At 43.6% G+C, this 20,494-nt stretch overlaps 1 protein-coding gene across 1 annotated transcript in view; it reads right to left on the bottom strand.

Annotated features, from left to right (window-relative positions):
* Positions 1-20,494, bottom strand: part of tusc3 (tumor suppressor candidate 3) — a 101,365-nt gene that overhangs the window by 8,312 nt on the left and 72,559 nt on the right. Inside the window, exons 7-8 of the mRNA XM_045722924.1 lie at positions 10,927-10,990; positions 1,115-1,189 (exon numbers count right to left, since the gene is read on the bottom strand). Of these exons, the coding sequence (XP_045578880.1) occupies positions 1,115-1,189; positions 10,927-10,990 (139 nt within the window). The remainder of the gene's footprint in view (positions 1-1,114; positions 1,190-10,926; positions 10,991-20,494) is intronic.

Raw genomic sequence — 20,494 nt, 5'->3', positions numbered from 1 at the left:
GGTGCTTCTGTGTGCATACTTGCAATAAAGGACAGTGATTTCCCCCTAATAGAAATTTGATAAAGCCCTGCATCACTCCTTCAGTTTATATTGCTAAGTGTTTTTAAAGATTTCACTCATTACAGAGAACATTTAAAGATATTATCTTATCAAGCCTTTTAGCTGATTTTGTTCAACGTGTACTCGCGCTAAAGTAAATCTGATCCCGGACCAGAGAACCGGCTGATCCAACTGTTTCATGTCGCTGCCTGTTTGTTTCTTCGTGAGAGCTAATTTAAGCCCTGATTATAATTTCCCTCATTAGCTACGCAGCTTGGTTTGGGCTGTGCTTTTCAGGATTAGCACGCGAGATCAAAGTTCAGCCAACCTCTGATTCCACCACTGGCCTAAGCCCCATAATAGGAGCATGATCCTAGCGCGCTAATTAGCATTTCAAAGGCTTGTTAGCGGTTGATGCTAAAAGGAAAGCTTATGACGGTAACAATGGAAAACTGGCATTTGCCTTTACTTGACATTGTTAAAGGGATAACACATCCCTTTAACTGCCATTTTGTTTTTAGGTTTACTTATCTGGATCATGCTCGGTGGAGAAGTTGTGTCTGAACACTCCCCACTCAGCAGCAATAACAGAAGAGTTGAAGAGTGATTGGGTGTCTGATGTCAAAGACCAGGACGTTATCTCATCAGTATTTTCAGCGTAACAATTATTAACAGGATGCTAGTTTCATGCTTTGTGTGATTGAGTTTTCAGACACACACAAACAAATGCAGGTGACCCAATCACTGACAGTGGAAGAGGAGATTCTCTAATTTCCATACAAAGTCCCTCTAAACTAACCACAACTATCACATCCCTCATACTACAGAGATTACAACGCAGCAGCAGGACTATTCAACTGTAGTCCTGGAGCCAAGGTAGAAAACCTTCTGGCCATTTCCTCCTTCTAATCAGGGACCTGGGACAGCATTGACCAACCACCTGATAGTTCACCAGTTGACTAGCAGGTAGAGAAGGAAAGCAGCAGTACAGTACTTGGGCCCTTGGGGGCCCGGCAGCTGAATGGCCCTGTAACACAGTCCGTGATACAGTAACAAATAAGAAGGAATCCCTCACTTCTCCTCTTGCCCACATCTCCTTTGGACGTCGCCGCCTCGTTGAGCAGGACCATCCCCATGGTGATGGCGGCATCTGTGGGCAGTTGTCAAGGAAACGGACTAACCACAGTGTGTGTGCTGTAAGTGTATGTTTGTGATAGTGTGTGCGTGCATTGTGTATAACCCAGACAATGCCAATCTTCCAAAAGTCAAAAGTCTATTTAGCTGCAGTGTGTTTTCACTCAGTGTGAGCAGTGAGCCGTTAAGTCCAGACTGTGAACGTAGCGATTACTGAGGGATAAGTTGTTAATCAACTCCTCGGCTATTGTAGCTATTGTACAGGCATTGCTAACGACGGATAGGAGATGGCTGGAGAACAGAAGGAGAAGAGATGCCGATGGACTACGACGTTAGCTGTGGACAGTGTGACGACCCTCCCACTCTGTCTGCCGTATTTTCTCTCTTTGCTCTTGTTTCCTTATTAGGATGTCGGTGGGCGGAGCTGGGAGGGTCGTCAGCTACATGGGAAACACCTGGGCCCGGGTGTGTCCCAGGATAAAGGCACCTCTTCCACATTCATTGGGGGAGACTCTCTCCATGCAGACACCTTGTGGCTTTTTGGTTGTTTGCTTTGGCACCCTTCAACAACCTGCATTATTACATTTATGCATGCATGCACTCACTTACACTACTGATTACACACACCGTTGCTAATTACTTAGTTTACTTTAGTTAATAAATATATATTTTGATACTCCTTGTCTCCACGTTGTCTCCCTTTTGTTGAGAACTCTGAGCCGGTTCGTAACAACAGCGGAGTTGTGTGGACCACCCAGTCATAAAGACTCTGAGGTTCGGATCACTGGCTGCACTCATCTTGATGCCTATTTGGGAAGTTCCAATAGCTCAGCGGGTTAGAGTGTAGTGCTGGTAACGCCACGGTCGTGGGTTTGATTCCCGCACGGGCCACAAACCATATACTGAACACTACCTGTCACTGTGGATAGAAGTGTCTGGTATTATGACCAGTAAAATAAGGAAAATGAAATATTTTCAAAACAATTTAAGTGTATTACAGTCATACCTAAAGCAAGTCTAGCCATTTCCTTGTGCACGGGCTCTCATGCATATGGAAATCATGTATCTTTTTGAAAGGCCACTTCCATGACTAAACTAGGCCACCTTAGATGGAACACATCGTGGTGTTGAGAAGCTTGACAACAGCCTATGTGATTATGCCAACGGGTCAACAGGCCTGAGACATACACATACACACCTGCGTACGCACACAGTCCCCTGCTTGCCAGGCATCGGCTTCTCATCTCCCCAAGCAGTGTGTGAGTGTGTGTGGGTGTGGAGGTTGGACAGAGCCAACACGGAGCAAACAAACCATTCTAATTAAAGTGGAATTAAAACTGGAAGAGACTGGAGATAGTGCTAATGAAAAAAGAAGACAACTGCCAGCTGTGTGTGTGTGTGTGTGTGTGTGTGTGTGAGTCTCAGGCCTCATTCTCAAGGCTGCTGCTCTCAAGCCTTTTAGCATGTGTTCCATTGATTATGTGTGAGAGCTACAGATGCAGCGGTGTTTGAATGTGAACCAGAGAGAAAAGGGTAGAGCGTGTGGGTGGAACTGTGTTTTGTGTACAGCTGTGCATCATGTCAGTGTGTTTGTATGGGCCCTTTACAGATGCTGCCTGACGTATGTGTGCCTTTGTGCTTTCACTGGTGTCTATATCCCACATATGTCCCCCCCCGCCAGAATGCCACTGTAGGTCTCTACAGCAATACACTATGGACTAGAATGACTGTAGGTCTCTACGGTGATACACTATGGACTAGAATGACTGTAGGTCTCTACGGTGATACAATATGGACTAGAATGACTGTAGGTCTCTACGGTGATACACTATGGACTAGAATAACTGTAGGTCTCTACGGTGATACACTATGGACTAGAATGACTGTAGGTCTCTACGGTGATACACTATGGACTAGCATGACACTGTAGGTCTCTACAGCAATACACTATGGACTAGAATGACTGTAGGTCTCTACGGTGATACACTATGGACTAGAATAACTGTAGGTCTCTACGGTGATACACTATGGACTAGAATGACTGTAGGTCTCTACGGTGATACACTATGGACTAGAATGACTGTAGGTCTCTACGGTGATACACTATGGACTAGAATGACACTGTAGGTCTCTACAGCAATACACTATGGACTAGAATGACTGTAGGTCTCTACGGTGATACACTATGGACTAGAATGACACTGTAGGTCTCTACAGCAATACACTATGGACTAGAATGACTGTAGGTCTCTACAGCAATACACTATGGACTAGAATGACTGTAGGTCTCTACGGTGATACACTATGGACTAGAATGACTGTAGGTCTCTAAGGTGATACACTATGGACTAGAATAACTGTAGGTCTCTACAGCAATACACTATGGACTAGAATAACTGTAGGTCTCTACGGTGATACACTATGGACTAGAATGACACTGTAGGATACAGTAAGGACTAGAATGACTGTAGGTCTCTACAGCAATACACTATGGACTAGAATGACTGTAGGTCTCTACGGTGATACACTAAGGACTAGAATGACTGTAGGTCTCTACGGTGATACACTAAGGACGAGAATGACTGTAGGTCTCTACGGTGATACACTAAGGACTAGAATAACTGTAGGTCTCTACGGTGATACACTATGGACTAGAATGACACTGTAGGATACAGTAAGGACTAGAATAACTGTAGGTCTCTACGGTGATACACTATGGACTAGAATGACACTGTAGGTCTCTACAGCAATACACTATGGACTAGAATGACTGTAGGTCTCTACGGTGATACACTATGGACTAGAATGACACTGTAGGTCTCTACAGCAATACACTATGGACTAGAATGACACTGTAGGTCTCTACAGCAATACACTATGGACTAGAATGACTGTAGGTCTCTACGGTGATACACTATGGACTAGAATGACTGTAGGTCTCTACGGTGATACAATATGGACTAGAATGACTGTAGGTCTCTACGGTGATACACTATGGACTAGAATAACTGTAGGTCTCTACGGTGATACACTATGGACTAGAATGACTGTAGGTCTCTACGGTGATACACTATGGACTAGCATGACACTGTAGGTCTCTACAGCAATACACTATGGACTAGAATGACTGTAGGTCTCTACGGTGATACACTATGGACTAGAATAACTGTAGGTCTCTACGGTGATACACTATGGACTAGAATGACTGTAGGTCTCTACGGTGATACACTATGGACTAGAATGACTGTAGGTCTCTACGGTGATACACTATGGACTAGAATGACACTGTAGGTCTCTACAGCAATACACTATGGACTAGAATGACTGTAGGTCTCTACGGTGATACACTATGGACTAGAATGACACTGTAGGTCTCTACAGCAATACACTATGGACTAGAATGACTGTAGGTCTCTACAGCAATACACTATGGACTAGAATGACTGTAGGTCTCTACGGTGATACACTATGGACTAGAATGACTGTAGGTCTCTAAGGTGATACACTATGGACTAGAATAACTGTAGGTCTCTACAGCAATACACTATGGACTAGAATAACTGTAGGTCTCTACGGTGATACACTATGGACTAGAATGACACTGTAGGATACAGTAAGGACTAGAATGACTGTAGGTCTCTACAGCAATACACTATGGACTAGAATGACTGTAGGTCTCTACGGTGATACACTAAGGACTAGAATGACTGTAGGTCTCTACGGTGATACACTAAGGACGAGAATGACTGTAGGTCTCTACGGTGATACACTAAGGACTAGAATAACTGTAGGTCTCTACGGTGATACACTATGGACTAGAATGACACTGTAGGATACAGTAAGGACTAGAATAACTGTAGGTCTCTACGGTGATACACTATGGACTAGAATGACACTGTAGGTCTCTACAGCAATACACTATGGACTAGAATGACTGTAGGTCTCTACGGTGATACACTATGGACTAGAATGACACTGTAGGTCTCTACAGCAATACACTATGGACTAGAATGACACTGTAGGTCTCTACAGCAATACACTATGGACTAGAATGACTGTAGGTCTCTACGGTGATACACTATGGACTAGAATGACACTGTAGGTCTCTACAGCAATACACTATGGACTAGAATGACTGTAGGTCTCTACGGTGATACACTATGGACTAGAATGACTGTAGGTCTCTACGGTGATACACTATGGACTAGAATGACTGTAGGTCTCTACGGTGATACACTATGGACTAGAATGACACTGTAGGTCTCTACAGCAATACACTATGGACTAGAATGACTGTAGGTCTCTAAGGTGATACACTATGGACTAGAATAACTGTAGGTCTCTACAGCAATACACTATGGACTAGAATAACTGTAGGTCTCTACGGTGATACACTATGGACTAGAATGACACTGTAGGATACAGTAAGGACTAGAATGACTGTAGGTCTCTACAGCAATACACTATGGACTAGAATGACTGTAGGTCTCTACGGTGATACACTAAGGACTAGAATGACTGTAGGTCTCTACGGTGATACACTATGGACTAGAATGACTGTAGGTCTCTACAGCAATACACTATGGACTAGAATAACTGTAGGTCTCTACGGTGAAACACTATGGACTAGAATGACTGTAGGTCTCTACGGTGATACACTAAGGACTAGAATGACTGTAGGTCTCTACTGTGATACACTATGGACTAGAATGACACTGTAGGATACAGTAAGGACTAGAATAACTGTAGGTCTCTACGGTGATACACTATGGACTAGAATAACTGTAGGTCTCTACGGTGATACACTATGGACTAGAATGACACTGTAGGATACAGTAAGGACTAGAATGACTGTAGGTCTCTACAGCAATACACTATGGACTAGAATGACTGTAGGTCTCTACGGTGATACACTAAGGACTAGAATGACTGTAGGTCTCTACGGTGATACACTAAGGATTAGAATGACTGTAGGTCTCTACGGTGATACACTATGGACTAGAATGACTGTAGGTCTCTACAGCAATACACTATGGACTAGAATAACTGTAGGTCTCTACGGTGAAACACTATGGACTAGAATGACTGTAGGTCTCTACGGTGATACACTAAGGACTAGAATGACTGTAGGTCTCTACTGTGATACACTATGGACTAGAATGACACTGTAGGATACAGTAAGGACTAGAATAACTGTAGGTCTCTACGGTGATACACTATGGACTAGAATAACTGTAGGTCTCTACGGTGATACACTATGGACTAGAATAACTGTAGGTCTCTACGGTGATACACTATGGACTAGAATGACTGTAGGTCTCTACGGTGATACACTATGGACTAGAATGACACTGTAGGTCTCTACGGTGATACACTATGGACTAGAATGACACTGTAGGTCTCTACAGCAATACACTATGGACTAGAATGACACTGTAGGTCTCTACAGCAATACACTATGGACTAGAATGACACTGTAGGTGATACACTATGGACTAGAATGACTGTAGGTCTCTACGGTGATACACTATGGACTAGAATGACTGTAGGTCTCTACGGTGATACACTATGGACTAGAATGACACTGTAGGTCTCTACAGCAATACACTATGGACTAGAATGACTGTAGGTCTCTACGGTGATACACTATGGACTAGAATGACTGTAGGTCTCTAAGGTGATACACTATGGACTAGAATAACTGTAGGTCTCTACAGCAATACACTATGGACTAGAATAACTGTAGGTCTCTACGGTGATACACTATGGACTAGAATGACACTGTAGGATACAGTAAGGACTAGAATGACTGTAGGTCTCTACAGCAATACACTATGGACTAGAATGACTGTAGGTCTCTACGGTGATATACTAAGGACTAGAATGACTGTAGGTCTCTACAGCAATACACTATGGACTAGAATGACTGTAGGTCTCTACGGTGATACACTAAGGACTAGAATGACTGTAGGTCTTTACGGTGATACACTAAGGATTAGAATGACTGTAGGTCTCTACGGTGATACACTATGGACTAGAATGACTGTAGGTCTCTACAGCAATACACTATGGACTAGAATAACTGTAGGTCTCTACAGCAATACACTATGGACTAGAATGACTGTAGGTCTCTACTGTGATACACTATGGACTAGAATGACACTGTAGGATACAGTAAGGACTAGAATAACTGTAGGTCTCTACGGTGATACACTATGGACTAGAATAACTGTAGGTCTCTACGGTGATACACTATGGACTAGAATGACACTGTAGGATACAGTAAGGACTAGAATGACTGTAGGTCTCTACGGTGATACACTATGGACTAGAATGACTGTAGGTCTCTACAGCAATACACTATGGACTAGAATGACTGTAGGTCTCTACAGCAATACACTATGGACTAGAATGACTGTAGGTCTCTACGGTGATACACTATGGACTAGAATGACTGTAGGTCTCTACTGTGATACACTATGGACTAGAATGACACTGTAGGTCTCTACAGCAATACACTATGGACTAGAATGACACTGTAGGTCTCTACGGTGAAACACTATGGACTAGAATGACTGTAGGTCTCTACAGCAATACAATATGGACTAGAATGACACTGTAGGTCTCTACAGCAATACACTATGGACTAGAATGACACTGTAGGTCTCTACAGCAATACACTATGGACTAGAATGACACTGTAGGTCTCTACAGCAATACACTATGGACTAGAATGACACCGTAGGTCTCTACGGTGATACACTATGGACTAGAATGACACTGTAGGATACAGTAAGGACTAGAATAACTGTAGGTCTCTACGGTGATACACTATGGACTAGAATGACTGTAGGTCTCTACAGCAATACACTATGGACTAGAATGACACTTTAGGATACAGTAAGGGCTAGAATAACTGTAGGTCTCTACGGTGATACACTATGGACTAGAATGACTGTAGGTCTCTACGGTGATACACTATGGACTAGAATGACTGTAGGTCTCTACGGCGATACACTATGGACTAGAATGACTGTAGGTCTCTACGGCGATACACTATGGACTAGAATGACACTGTAGGTCTACGGCGATACACTCTTGACTAGAATGACACTGTAGGTCTACGGCAATTCACTATGGACCAGAATGACGCTAGATACAGTTGAAGTCGGAGGTTTACATACACCTTAGTCAAATACATTTAAAATCAGTTTTTCACAATTCCTGACATTTAATCCTAGTAAAAATTCACTGTCTTAGGTCAGTTAGGATCACCACTTTATTTTAAGAATGTGAAATGTCAGAATAATAGTTGAGAGAATGATTTATTTCAGCTTTTATTTCTTTCATCACATTCCCAGTGGGTCAGAAGTTTACATACACTCAATTAGTATTTGGTAGCATTGCCTTTAAATTGTTTAACTAGGGTCAAACATTTCGGGTAGCCTTCCACAAGCTTCCCACAATAAGTTCGGTGAATTTTGGCCCATTCCTCCTGACAGAGCTGGTGTAACTAAGTCAGGTTTGTAGGCCTCCTTGCTCGCACACGCTTTTTCAGTTCTGCACACAAATGTTCTATAGGATGGAGGTCAGGGCTTTGTGATGGCCACTCCAATACCTTGACTTTGCTGTCCTTAAGCCATTTTGGCACAACTTTGGAAGTATGCTTGGGGTCATTGTCCATTTGGAAGGCCCATTTGCGACCAAGCTTTAACTTCGTGACTGATGTCTTGACATGTTGCTTCAATATATTCACATAATTTTCACTCCTCATGATGCCATGTATTTTGTGAAGTACACCAGTCCCTACTGCAGCAAAGCACCCCCAAAACATGATGCTGCCACATCCGTGCTTCACGGTTGGGATGGCGTTCTTTGGCTTGCAAGCCTCCCCCTTTTTCCTCTAAACATAACAATGGTCATTACGGCCAAACAGTTCTATTTTTGTTTCATCAGACCAGAGGACATTTCTCCAAAAAGTATGTTCTTTGTCCCCATGTGCAGTTGCAAACCGTAGTCTGGCTTTTTTATGGCGGTTTTGGAGCAGTGGCTTCTTCCTTGCTGAGCGGCCTTTCGGGTTATGTCGATATAGGACTCGTTTTACTGTGGATATAGATACTTTTGTAGCCATTTCCTCCAGCATCATCACAAGGTCCTTTGCTGTTGTTCTGGGATTGATTTGCACTTTTCGCACCAAAGTACGTTCATCTCAAGGAGACAGAACGCGTCTATGACGGCTGCATGGTCCCATGGTGTTTATACTTGCGTACTATTGTTTGTACAGATGAACGTTCTACCTTCAGGCATTTGGGAAATTGCTTCCAAGGATGAACAAGACTTGTGGAGGTCTACATTTTTTTCTGAGGTATTGGCTGATTTCTTTTGATTTTTCCCATGATGTCAAGCAAAGAGGCACTGAATTTGAAGGTAGGCCTTGAAATACATCAACAGGTACACCTCCAATTGACTCAAATAATGTAAATTAGCCTATCAGAAGCTTCTAAAGCCATGACATCATTTTCTGGAATTTTCCAAGCTGTTTAAAGGCACAGTCAACTTAGTGTATGTAAACTTCTGACCCACTGGAATTATGATATACTGAATTATAAGTGAAATCATCTGTCTGTAAACAACCGTTGGAAAAATTACTTGTGTCATGCAACCGACTTGCCAAAACTATAGTTTGTGGAGTGGTTAAAAAACTAGTTTTAAATGACTGCAACCTAAGTGTATGTAAACTTCCGACTTCAACTGTATATGCTAAGCGCTTGCAACAGGTGTAAAGTTCACACCTGTTTTTCTATGCAGAGGAGATATTGCTAAAGGTTTATGTGAAGTAATACGCTATTACGGTCAAACTGTAAATACAGAGTAAATAGTGTAGTTTAATGTGTGATCTCATGAAGCTTCAAAATTAGCTTTCCTGTTGGTGTTTAGGTGCAAATGCTTCCTGAATCTGGCTCTAGAATAGGTAGTGAATACAGGCTTCCCATTGGTTACTCCATCATATCATATAGAGCGTTGGGATCGGCTAAACTTTGAACATTGAGATAGGAAATGAAAGAGACTGAGTTATGTTAGAAGTTAATGTTTCTCAGAAGAAAGACAGAAGGCTTTGGAATGTGTTTAATGGAGGAGAGGAGAGTGATGTGTTGATACAGGGGAGACAGATGGACATCTGTGTATTAGATGAAAGAGGGGTTGAGGTCAGGAGGTGAGGACAGATTCTCTTAAGAGAGTAATAGACGTTTGGACTACTGTTACCCTCTTTCTTAGCTTCCTGTAGAGCCATAAAATGTAAGGATTGGAGAGAAAGGGGAGTGTCTTAAGTAGGATGAATATAAACTGTGAAGTCTGAAATATTTTGCTGTCTGTTTTCAGCTGTACAGAACCTTTGGGGATTTCTTAAACTTGGTTAAAGCTTCTCTAGTGTTCGTGAGTTATTTACTCTGAAAAATAAGAACCGAACAAGAGGAAGTAGTGAATACAGGCTTCCCATTGGTTCCTCCTCTGTATCATATAGAGGAAGTAGTGAATACAGGCTTCCCATTGGTTACTCATCTGTATCATATAGAGTACTGTAGGTAGTAAGTATAGGCTTCCCACTGGATAATCCTCTGTATCATATATAGTAGTTATTGAATACAGGCTTCACATTGGTCAATCCTCGATATCATATAGAGGAAGTAGTGAATACAGGCTTCCCATTGGTTAATCCTCAGTTCTCCCATGAGGCATTCGTCTTAAGGATACTGAGCAGCAGGATGATGTGGGACTCAGCTACAAACTGGGCCTGGCTGCTCCCATGGATATAACTCTGAAAAAGAGAGAGGGGGGGGGGGAGAACCGGAGAGAGAGGTAGAGAGAAAGACAGAGAGAGAGAGTGTGAAAGAGAGGTAGAGGTAGAGAGAGAAGTTAAAATGTTAGTCACAATTGGTCAAAATTCCCTTATTATGAAAACAACCGGTAGGGAGAGAGATGGAATTGGAAAGACGTACAGCACGTGAGCTATAGACCATGAATGAGAGAGAGGGGGGAAAAGGCCAAGATAAAAAATGTACAAATGAAATGGCTAAAAATTCCCTCACAATGGCCACATATTTCACAACGGTGCTAAACACTCGCTAGCTGTGTGGCTTCAAGATAAGCAATGCCTATTCCCCGTCTTTTGACTCACACACACACACACACACACACACACACACACACACACACACACACACACACACACACACACAGAGAGAGAAAACAATCATGACCCTATGCCTTTTCACAACTCCATGAAAGAGAAGTCTGGTCTACCAGACAAGGTCAAGGCACAACGCATTACTAACAGTGGCCAATCGCAACGCATTACTAACCGTGGCCAATCACAACTCTTTAGTAACTAACCTTAGCCAAAAGGAGAGAATGTACACTACAGTGTAGTCAGTTACCAGGAAAGTGTCCTCACTGATAAGAAAACATCTATTTCCTATCCTTGTCCACGGTGTGCGTGTGTGTTTTTACGAGACAGAGCGGTCAAACTGAGGCCCACCGGCTACACAGTATGGAGGGGAAAAAAGGCATCCCATGTCCCTGTACATACCATCTATCTTCCTACGCCGATTAAATGCCACAGGTGGGTGTGTGTGTTTACCAACCACAGTGGCTGTAAATAATTGAATTGCAGACCGTTGGACAGAATCCATTCTGATTCTACTAGAGAACCCAATAGCAGAGAAATGTCTATTGTGAGCCCCAGGAAGAATAGCTGAGGGCCTATCGTGAGCCCCAGGAAGAATAGCCGAGGGCCTATCGTGAGCCCCAGGAAGAATAGCCGAGGGCCTATCGTGAGCCCCAGGACGAATAGCCGAGGGCCTATCGTGAGCCCCAGGAAGAATAGCCGAGGGCCTATCGTGAGCCCCAGGAAGAATAGCTGAGGGCCTATCGTGAGCCCCAGGAAGAATAGCAGAGGGCCTATCGTGAGCCACCGGAAAAATAGCCGAGGGCCTATCGTGAGCCCCAGGAAGAATAGCCAGGGGCCTATCGTGAGCCCCAGGAAGAATAGCTGAGGGCCTATCGTGAGCCCCAGGAAGAATAGCCGAGGGCCTATCGTGAGCCTCAGGAAGAATAGCCGAGGGCCTATCGTGAGCCCCAGGAAGAATAGCTGAGGACCCAAATAAACTAAACTATCAATGGTTGATAGAAAAAATAAATGCAAGACAAATTCCTATGTACTGGTAGGAAAGATGGGGGCACAATAGAATGATGACGGTGTCCTTTGCAGCTAGATACGGCCTCTTTCTATAAAGACACTGTCTCATCATACTATACCTGGTAACATGCTTGCTTTACTTTTAGGGTTGCAAAATTATGGTCACTTTCCCCAAATTCCCAAGTTCTCCAGGAACAAAAAAAATTCCCTGAATCAAGAAGTGAATAAGTATGAATTCCTGAATCTTCAAACAGTATTTCTGGAGAACCAGGAAATGTTGGTTAAGTGTTTTCGCACCCCATTTACCTACAGTTTCCCTTCTAGTACATTAAGTTCTGTTGATAACATAGAAACAGGATGAATTCATTCCATTCCCATGGTTGATAACATGGACATTTAACAGCCATATAGATACTGGTGTCAGTGCCATTTTGTCCTCATTTGGTCCCTGTGTGTGTGTGTGTGTGTGTGTGTGTGTGTGTGTGTGTGTGTGTGTGTGTGTGTGTGTGTGTGTGTGAGAAAGAGAGAGTGTGTGAGAGAGTGTGTGTGTGTGTGTGCGGGCGCTCGCTCGCTGCACTTCCGCGGGTGTGTGTGCAGTCCTGTCGTACGCGTGTGAGTGAGTCATCCGTTCCCCGTATCTCCGCTAGGCTACGTAACACGTGTGGGTTTCAGCTGCTCCGTGTCTGCATGGTGTGGGCTGGCGGACGGTCGTCATGACGGCCCTCCTGAGGGACTCCAGCATCTTACTAGCTACCACAGGATTGCTAACACAGGATCGCTAACACAGGTTTACCATGATAATAATAATAACCATAATAATAAACCACTGAATTTAGAACACACTTTTCATAGAAAAACAATCTCAAAGTGGAGTGCATATTGATGATGAACATGACGAGGGGAGAGCCAGATGCCTGTGTGTGTGTGTGTGTGTGTGTGTGTGTGTGTGTGTGTGTGTGTGTAGTACAAGACCTCACGCCAGTGTAGTCAAGTGAAGTGGGCTCGCCAACTTCGTCTGAAAATACAACAGCGGCTGTCGTCATTCCGGTTGCTAAGACGCAAGCACAACCCAGAAATACACAGTGTACACTCTGCATACACCCCCCAGTTACCTCAGAGTGGAGAAGCCCTGTAACCATATACAGCACCTAGCTTCACGCAATCACATCATCACTGTCAACTTGTTGTCATTAGGCTCTCCCAGAACACGCCTACACGTACACGCCCGACATGTGACACGGCAAGAAAAGCAGGTGTACTTCCTGACCGGAGAGGAGGAGTATATTAGAGAACTGAGGAGAGGAGTATATTAGAGAACTGAGGAGAGGAGTATATTAGAGAACTGAGGAGAGGAGTATATTAGAGAACTGAGGAGAGGAGTATATTAGAGAACTGAGGAGAGAGTATATTAGAGAACTGAGGAGAGGAGTATATTAGAGAACTGAGGAGAGGAGTATATTAGAGAACTGAGGAGAGGAGTATATTAGAGAACTGAGGAGAGGAGTATATTAGAGAACTGAGGAGAGAGTATATTAGAGAACTGAGGAGAGGAGTATATTAGAGAACTGAGCAGAGGAGTATATTAGAGAACTGAGCAGAGGAGTATATTAGAGAACTGAGGAGAGGAGTATATTAGAGAACTGAGGAGAGAGTATATTAGAGAACTGAGGAGAGGTGTATATTAGAGAACTGAGGAGAGGTGTATATTAGAGAACTGAGGAGAGGAGTATATTAGAGAACTGAGGAGAGGAGTATATTAGAGAACTGAGGAGAGGAGTATATTAGAGAACTGAGGAGAGGAGTATATTAGAGAACTGAGGAGAGGAGTATATTAGAGAACTGAGGAGAGAGTATATTAGAGAACTGAGGAGAGAGTATATTAGAGAACTGAGGAGAGAGTATATTAGAGAACTGAGGAGAGAGTATATTAGAGAACTGAGGAGAGGAGTATATTAGAGAACTGAGGAGAGAGTATATTAGAGAACTGAGGAGAGAGTATATTAGAGAACTGAGGAGAGGAGTATATTAGAGAACTGAGGAGAGGAGTATATTAGAGAACTGAGTAGAGAGTATATTAGAGACCTGGGGAGAGGAGTATATTAGAGAACTGAGGAGAGGAGTATATTAGAGAACTGAGGAGAGGAGTATATTAGAGAACTGAGGAGAGGAGTATATTAGAGAACTGAGGAGAGAGTATATTAGAGAACTGAGGAGAGGAGTATATTAGAGAACTGAGGAGAGAGTATATTAGAGAACTGAGGAGAGAGTATATTAGAGAACTGAGGAGAGGAGTATATTAGAGAACTGAGGAGAGGAGTATATTAGAGAACTGAGGAGAGGAGTATATTAGAGAACTGAGGAGAGAGTATATTAGAGAACTGAGGAGAGAGTATATTAGAGAACTGAGGAGAGGAGTATATTAGAGAACTGAGGAGAGGAGTATATTAGAGAACTGAGGAGAGGAGTATATTAGAGAACTGAGGAGAGGAGTATATTAGAGAACTGAGGAGAGGAGTATATTAGAGAACTGAGGAGAGGAGAATATTAGAGAACTGAGGAGAGGAGTATATTAGAGAACTGAGGAGAGAGTATATTAGAGAACTGAGGAGAGGAGTATATTAGAGAACTGAGGAGAGAGTATATTAGAGAACTGAGGAGAGAGTATATTAGAGAACTGAGGAGAGAGTATATTAGAGAACTGAGGAGAGAGTATATTAGAGAACTGAGGAGAGGAGTATATTAGAGAACTGAGGAGAGAGTATATTAGAGAACTGAGGAGAGAGTATATTAGAGAACTGAGGAGAGGAGTATATTAGAGAACTGAGGAGAGGAGTATATTAGAGAACTGAGTAGAGAGTATATTAGAGACCTGGGGAGAGGAGTATATTAGAGAACTGAGGAGAGGAGTATATTAGAGAACTGAGGAGAGGAGTATATTAGAGAACTGAGGAGAGGAGTATATTAGAGAACTGAGGAGAGAGTATATTAGAGAACTGAGGAGAGAGTATATTAGAGAACTGAGGAGAGGAGTATATTAGAGAACTGAGGAGAGAGTATATTGGAGAACTGAGGAGAGAGTATATTAGAGAACTGAGGAGAGGAGTATATTAGAGAACTGAGGAGAGGAGTATATTAGAGAACTGAGGAGAGGAGTATATTAGAGAACTGAGGAGAGGAGAACAACAGAGGACAGGAGGAGAGGAGCATATTAGAGAACTGAGGAGAGGAGTATATTAGAGAACTGAGGAGAGGAGAACAACAGAGGACAGGAGGAGAGGAGTATATTAGAGAACTGAGGAGACGAGAGCAACAGAGGACAGGACGAGGAGGTGAGAGAAGGGAGAAGAGGGAGAAGAGAAGGAGGAGGGAGAAGATATTTCCTCGTTTGGAAGGAGAAAACGCTGGATGTATTTTCGTAAATAAGAGAGAATTTAAGTGAAAGGGTCTGGGCAACATTATCTCAGGAACTCATTAGAATAAAGAGATTTGGAGGAGAGGAGGAGGAAATTACAGATGTGGAGAGCGCGATGGACGAGAGCGAGTGATTACCAATTCTGGGGAGTGAGTCTCCCTCTTCTCCCTTCGCCCTCTCTTTCTCTCTCTCTTTCTAGTTCTCTCCATCCCTTCAGGCCCTTGTGCTGTGAATGCAGCACTCTGTAATGGAACCATGTGTCTGGAGGGGGCCTGCATTCATCTCTCTCTCTCTCTCTCCCCCCACCCGCCACCCCTCTCTCTCTCACCCCCACGCTCTCCCTCTCTCTCACACCCCCTCTCTCTATCTCTCCCCAAACAGCGGTCTGCCGGTGAAAAATGAAGAGATGAGTCTGTCTGGCTCTGATGTTGGTGGGGAGGTTAACCTGTTCACCTCTGAACACACACACACACACACACACACACACACACACACACACACACACACACACACACACACACAACACACACACACACACCACAGTAGGGGGATTAATGGGAGGGAATGTAAAATTATAATGACCCTTTGACTCCCAAACACCCCTTGAGCAACAGGAAATGGGCTATAGGAGTCATAATATGCAGATGGAAGTGTATGCAGGTGTATTATGAGTGAGTGTGTGTGTGTGTATGCTTTGGGGCCTCAGATCTACCTGCCTCCATCACTTTTCCAGTGACTAGAGATACTGAGTGTGTGTATGTAGACCTCATTTGGCCCATAGGGAATATGTCTCCACGCTAACTAAACAACAATACATGATTCTTACTCTGGTTATTTCACTACATTTCAGTAGAAATTTCCACTCATTGCACTTTCAAAATTGCTTTGGCTTTTCCAACTAGAGAAACTAATGGAGAGAATTTGTCAAACAGAATTTATGTTGATGATTTCTCATCAGAGAAAACCCATCTCGGCGATAAGCAACCTGATAACATAGTCTTCTCACGCGATCGGCACGCCCAATAAAATATTACTCATCCCGTTTTCTCAATTCATTTCCCCCATTTTTCCACTTGGATGGCCCCGCTTAATCTCATTCTCAATCAAGGAAGACAACGGAATCAGAACAGCACCCCCGTCGCTCCCGGGTCCTAACTCCTGACTCTTAGTCCCAGAAATACAGGCTGAACGCTAGTATGGTCTTGCGACATAAATCAGAATTGCAGAGTGTGAGCGTGGGACGGCGGGTTGAAAAACGTCTGCAACACGCCGCACGGACGCATCCAATTAATCTGATGGATTAGGTTTTGTTCCCTTAATTCATTAGAGGGAATATTCCTCTCCGTCTGTGATCATTGGCTGCTGCCGGCTTTAAGATGAATACAACAACTTACAGCAAACAGTCCGTAACTACACACCTTTACATAGAAGCTTACATTAGCTTCATAAAAAATGCAAAGATAAAGCCTTGCATTCCTATTTTTTTTTTATTGGTCACGTGCTGTTGGCGGTAGGCGCACTTGATTCAGCTGCGATGGAGGTACCAACTCTGCCTTCCCGGGGGGGTGCAAATCAAGTGCATTATACGCCTACCACTGGCTAATCGGATGGCTCAGATTACCGTGTCTGCAGTAACTAGGCAGTTGTAAAATAAATCTACAGCAAAGTTGATACTGTGAGACTTCTAAACTTTTAAAACCATGACTAGAGAGTCAACGAATACAGCAAAGAGCTGCTGTTTTTATGAGTGAGTTCATGTTTAAGTTCTCACTCAGCACTGTCAAGTCAACACTTTTATACGCCATACAACGTGCTTTCTTCCTACTTCCACTCGCCCTACAACCAGCACTGCAGCAGTAATGAATGAGTAGGAAAGTGGAACGGATAGGCTTGTGTTGTTATTATTAGCGGCTTGGGTATTTTTTCCATATTGAGGAAAAAGTCACTTCCTCTGTTCATAGGAGTAACAACATGAATTTGTGCATGAGGCAGATATAATGCGGTGCGACTCAAGTTTCGCCATCAGCTGGGTGACGGTGTCCCTTTTTGGTCAGTGTCAGAGGAGGAAAGGGAGAGCCTGACCATCAGCTGGGTGCCGGTGTCCCTTTTTGGTCAGTGTCAGAGGAGGAAAGGGAGAGCCTGACCATCAGCTGGGTGACGGTGTCCCTTTTTGGTCAGTGTCAGAGGAGGAAAGGGAGAGCCTGACCATCAGCTGGGTGACGGTGTCCCTTTTGGTCAGTGTCAGAGGAGGAAAGGGAGAGCCTGACCATCAGCTGGGTGACGGTGTCCCTTTTTGGTCAGTGTCAGAGAAGGAAAGGGAGAGCCTGACCATCAGCTGGGTGCCGGTGTCCCTTTTTGGTCAGTGTCAGAGGAGGAAAGGGAGAGCCTGACCATCAGCTGGGTGACGGTGTCCCTTTTTGGTCAGAGTCAGAGGAGGAAAGGGAGAGCCTGACCATCAGCTGGGTGACGGTGTCCCTTTTTGGTCAGTGTCAGAGGAGGAAAGGGAGAGCCTGACCATCAGCTGGGTGACGGTGTCCCTTTTTGGTCAGTGTCAGAGGAGGAAAGGGAGAGCCTGACCATCAGATGCAGGTACCATCAACCCAATAAAAATGAATAAAAAAGTGAATTATTTTAATGTATGCTGTGCCTCACAAGTAATACAACAACTGATCTATTACCAGTGTGATCATATAGCCTACCCCACATGTTGAAAAAAAAATGATCTGAGAAGAACATTGCAATGGCAGGGCAATTCAAGAAAAGCCAATATGCAGCGATAATGTATTGGGCCTATAGCCTACTGCACAAACCTCATTACGACAGTACTGTTTGGAATAGGTTAATGTTGCATAGGCTAACGTTTTTTTAAGTCATGTTTAACAAAAAAACTGAACGGTGGATCTTGACTTGCAGTTTGACTCAGAAAGTGGTCTTGACTCAAAAAAGGTTGGTGACCACTGATCTACACTGATTAAAGTGGATTTAACAAGTGACATCAATAAGGGATCATAGCTTTTCACCTGGATTCACCTGGTCAGTCCATGTTATGGAAAGACATTCCCTAATGTTCTGCACATAAATCAACTCTCACGTAGTCTTGACAAGGTCTAGAAACTTCTAATGACATTTGTAACAGCTCACAGGTTTTCAGTGTTTAACATAAACCTAGAAAACTACAGGTTTAACCTTTTAATACAGAGATTGGAGTATAGACAAGATACATCAATTAACGGCTCAATCTACAGTGGGAGACACAAGCTAAGGTACCCCCGTAAATAAATGGAGACCTTTTCTCAGAACTACCAAACAAATATATTTTCAATCGTCTTTTTTCTTCTCATGCATATAGACCCTGAACACTGAGGAAATGGCTCTTTAGGTTTCCATCTACACACGTCCAGTTCTCCATCTCGTCTCAACACTCTGACATTCCAAACACCCGCAGACGTTACTAGAAGCCCCACTGTAACTTCCCAGTGAATTAGTAATACAGATTCTGCTCTGGTAAATGACGGCGAGCTCACACTCCCAGCTTGAGAAGAATAAAGCATCTAGTCCAACACGGTTTACTTGGTATTATTTCGCAGAGGGCCACGGCTGGAGCCTAATGGGGTTTCGTGTGGTAACCTTTAACAAATGATTATGTTCATTGTTTTTAGCCAGTGTTTCCGCGGCCTCTGTCTTCAAAGGTCAAAAAGACGTAGCTCGAGGAGCCAGATAAATGAGGAGTTAACCAAGCAGAAAGGAGAGGCAGAGTGGGGAAGAGGGAGAAACAGAGAGTGTGTGTTTTGGTTGGCGAGAAGCAAAGGGAGAGAGATGATTCTTAATTATACTAATTGTATACGGGGTAGAAGGACGGAGGAGGAAATTCACCAATCACCCGTTACTGATCCCTGGATTCTATTCAGTGGACAATGCCACCTCATCACCCATTACTGATCCCTGTATTCTAACAGGTTACAATGCCACCTCATCACCCATTACTGATCCCTGTATTCTAACAGGTTACAATGCCACCTCATCACCCATTACTGATCCCTGTATTCTAACAGGTTACAATGCCACCTCATCACCCATTACTGATCCCTGTATTCTAACAGGTTACAATGCCACCTCATCACCCGTTACTGATCCCTGTATTCTAACAGGTTACAATGCCACCTCATCACCCGTTACTGATCCCTGTATTCTAACAGGTTACAATGCCACCTCATCACCCGTTACTGATCCCTGTATTCTAACAGGTTACAATGCCACCTCATCACCCGTTACTGATCCCTGTATTCTAACAGGTTACAATGCCACCTCATCACCCGTTACTGATCCCTGTATTCTAACAGGTTACAATGCCACCTCATCACCCGTTACTGATCCCTGTATTCTAACAGGTTACAATGCCACCTCATCACCCGTTACTGATCCCTGTATTCTATTCAGTGGACAATGAGTGAAATGCATGTGAGCTGTACCTCTCCACTGTCCACCCATTTACTAGTCTCCAGACAGACACTGCAGCATTCCTCAGATAACAGTCAGAATGTGGTCTATAGAGGAGGCATTGTTCAGGAGTCAGTAGGAAGCCTGGTGAATAGGATCGATATTGCACAGAGCCTGGCCCATTGTGAGTGAGAAAACGTGCATGTGTGTGAGAGAGAGAGGCAGAGGCAGAGAGAGAGGCAGAGAGAGAGGCAGAGACAGAGAGAGAGGCAGAG

The sequence above is a fragment of the Salmo salar genome, chromosome ssa08, assembly GCF_905237065.1.
Source record: "Salmo salar chromosome ssa08, Ssal_v3.1, whole genome shotgun sequence".
Taxonomy (NCBI): Eukaryota; Metazoa; Chordata; class Actinopteri; order Salmoniformes; family Salmonidae; genus Salmo; species Salmo salar.
The sequence above is the reverse complement of the archived record's forward strand: the minus strand, read 5'-3'. Positions and strand labels throughout refer to the sequence as shown.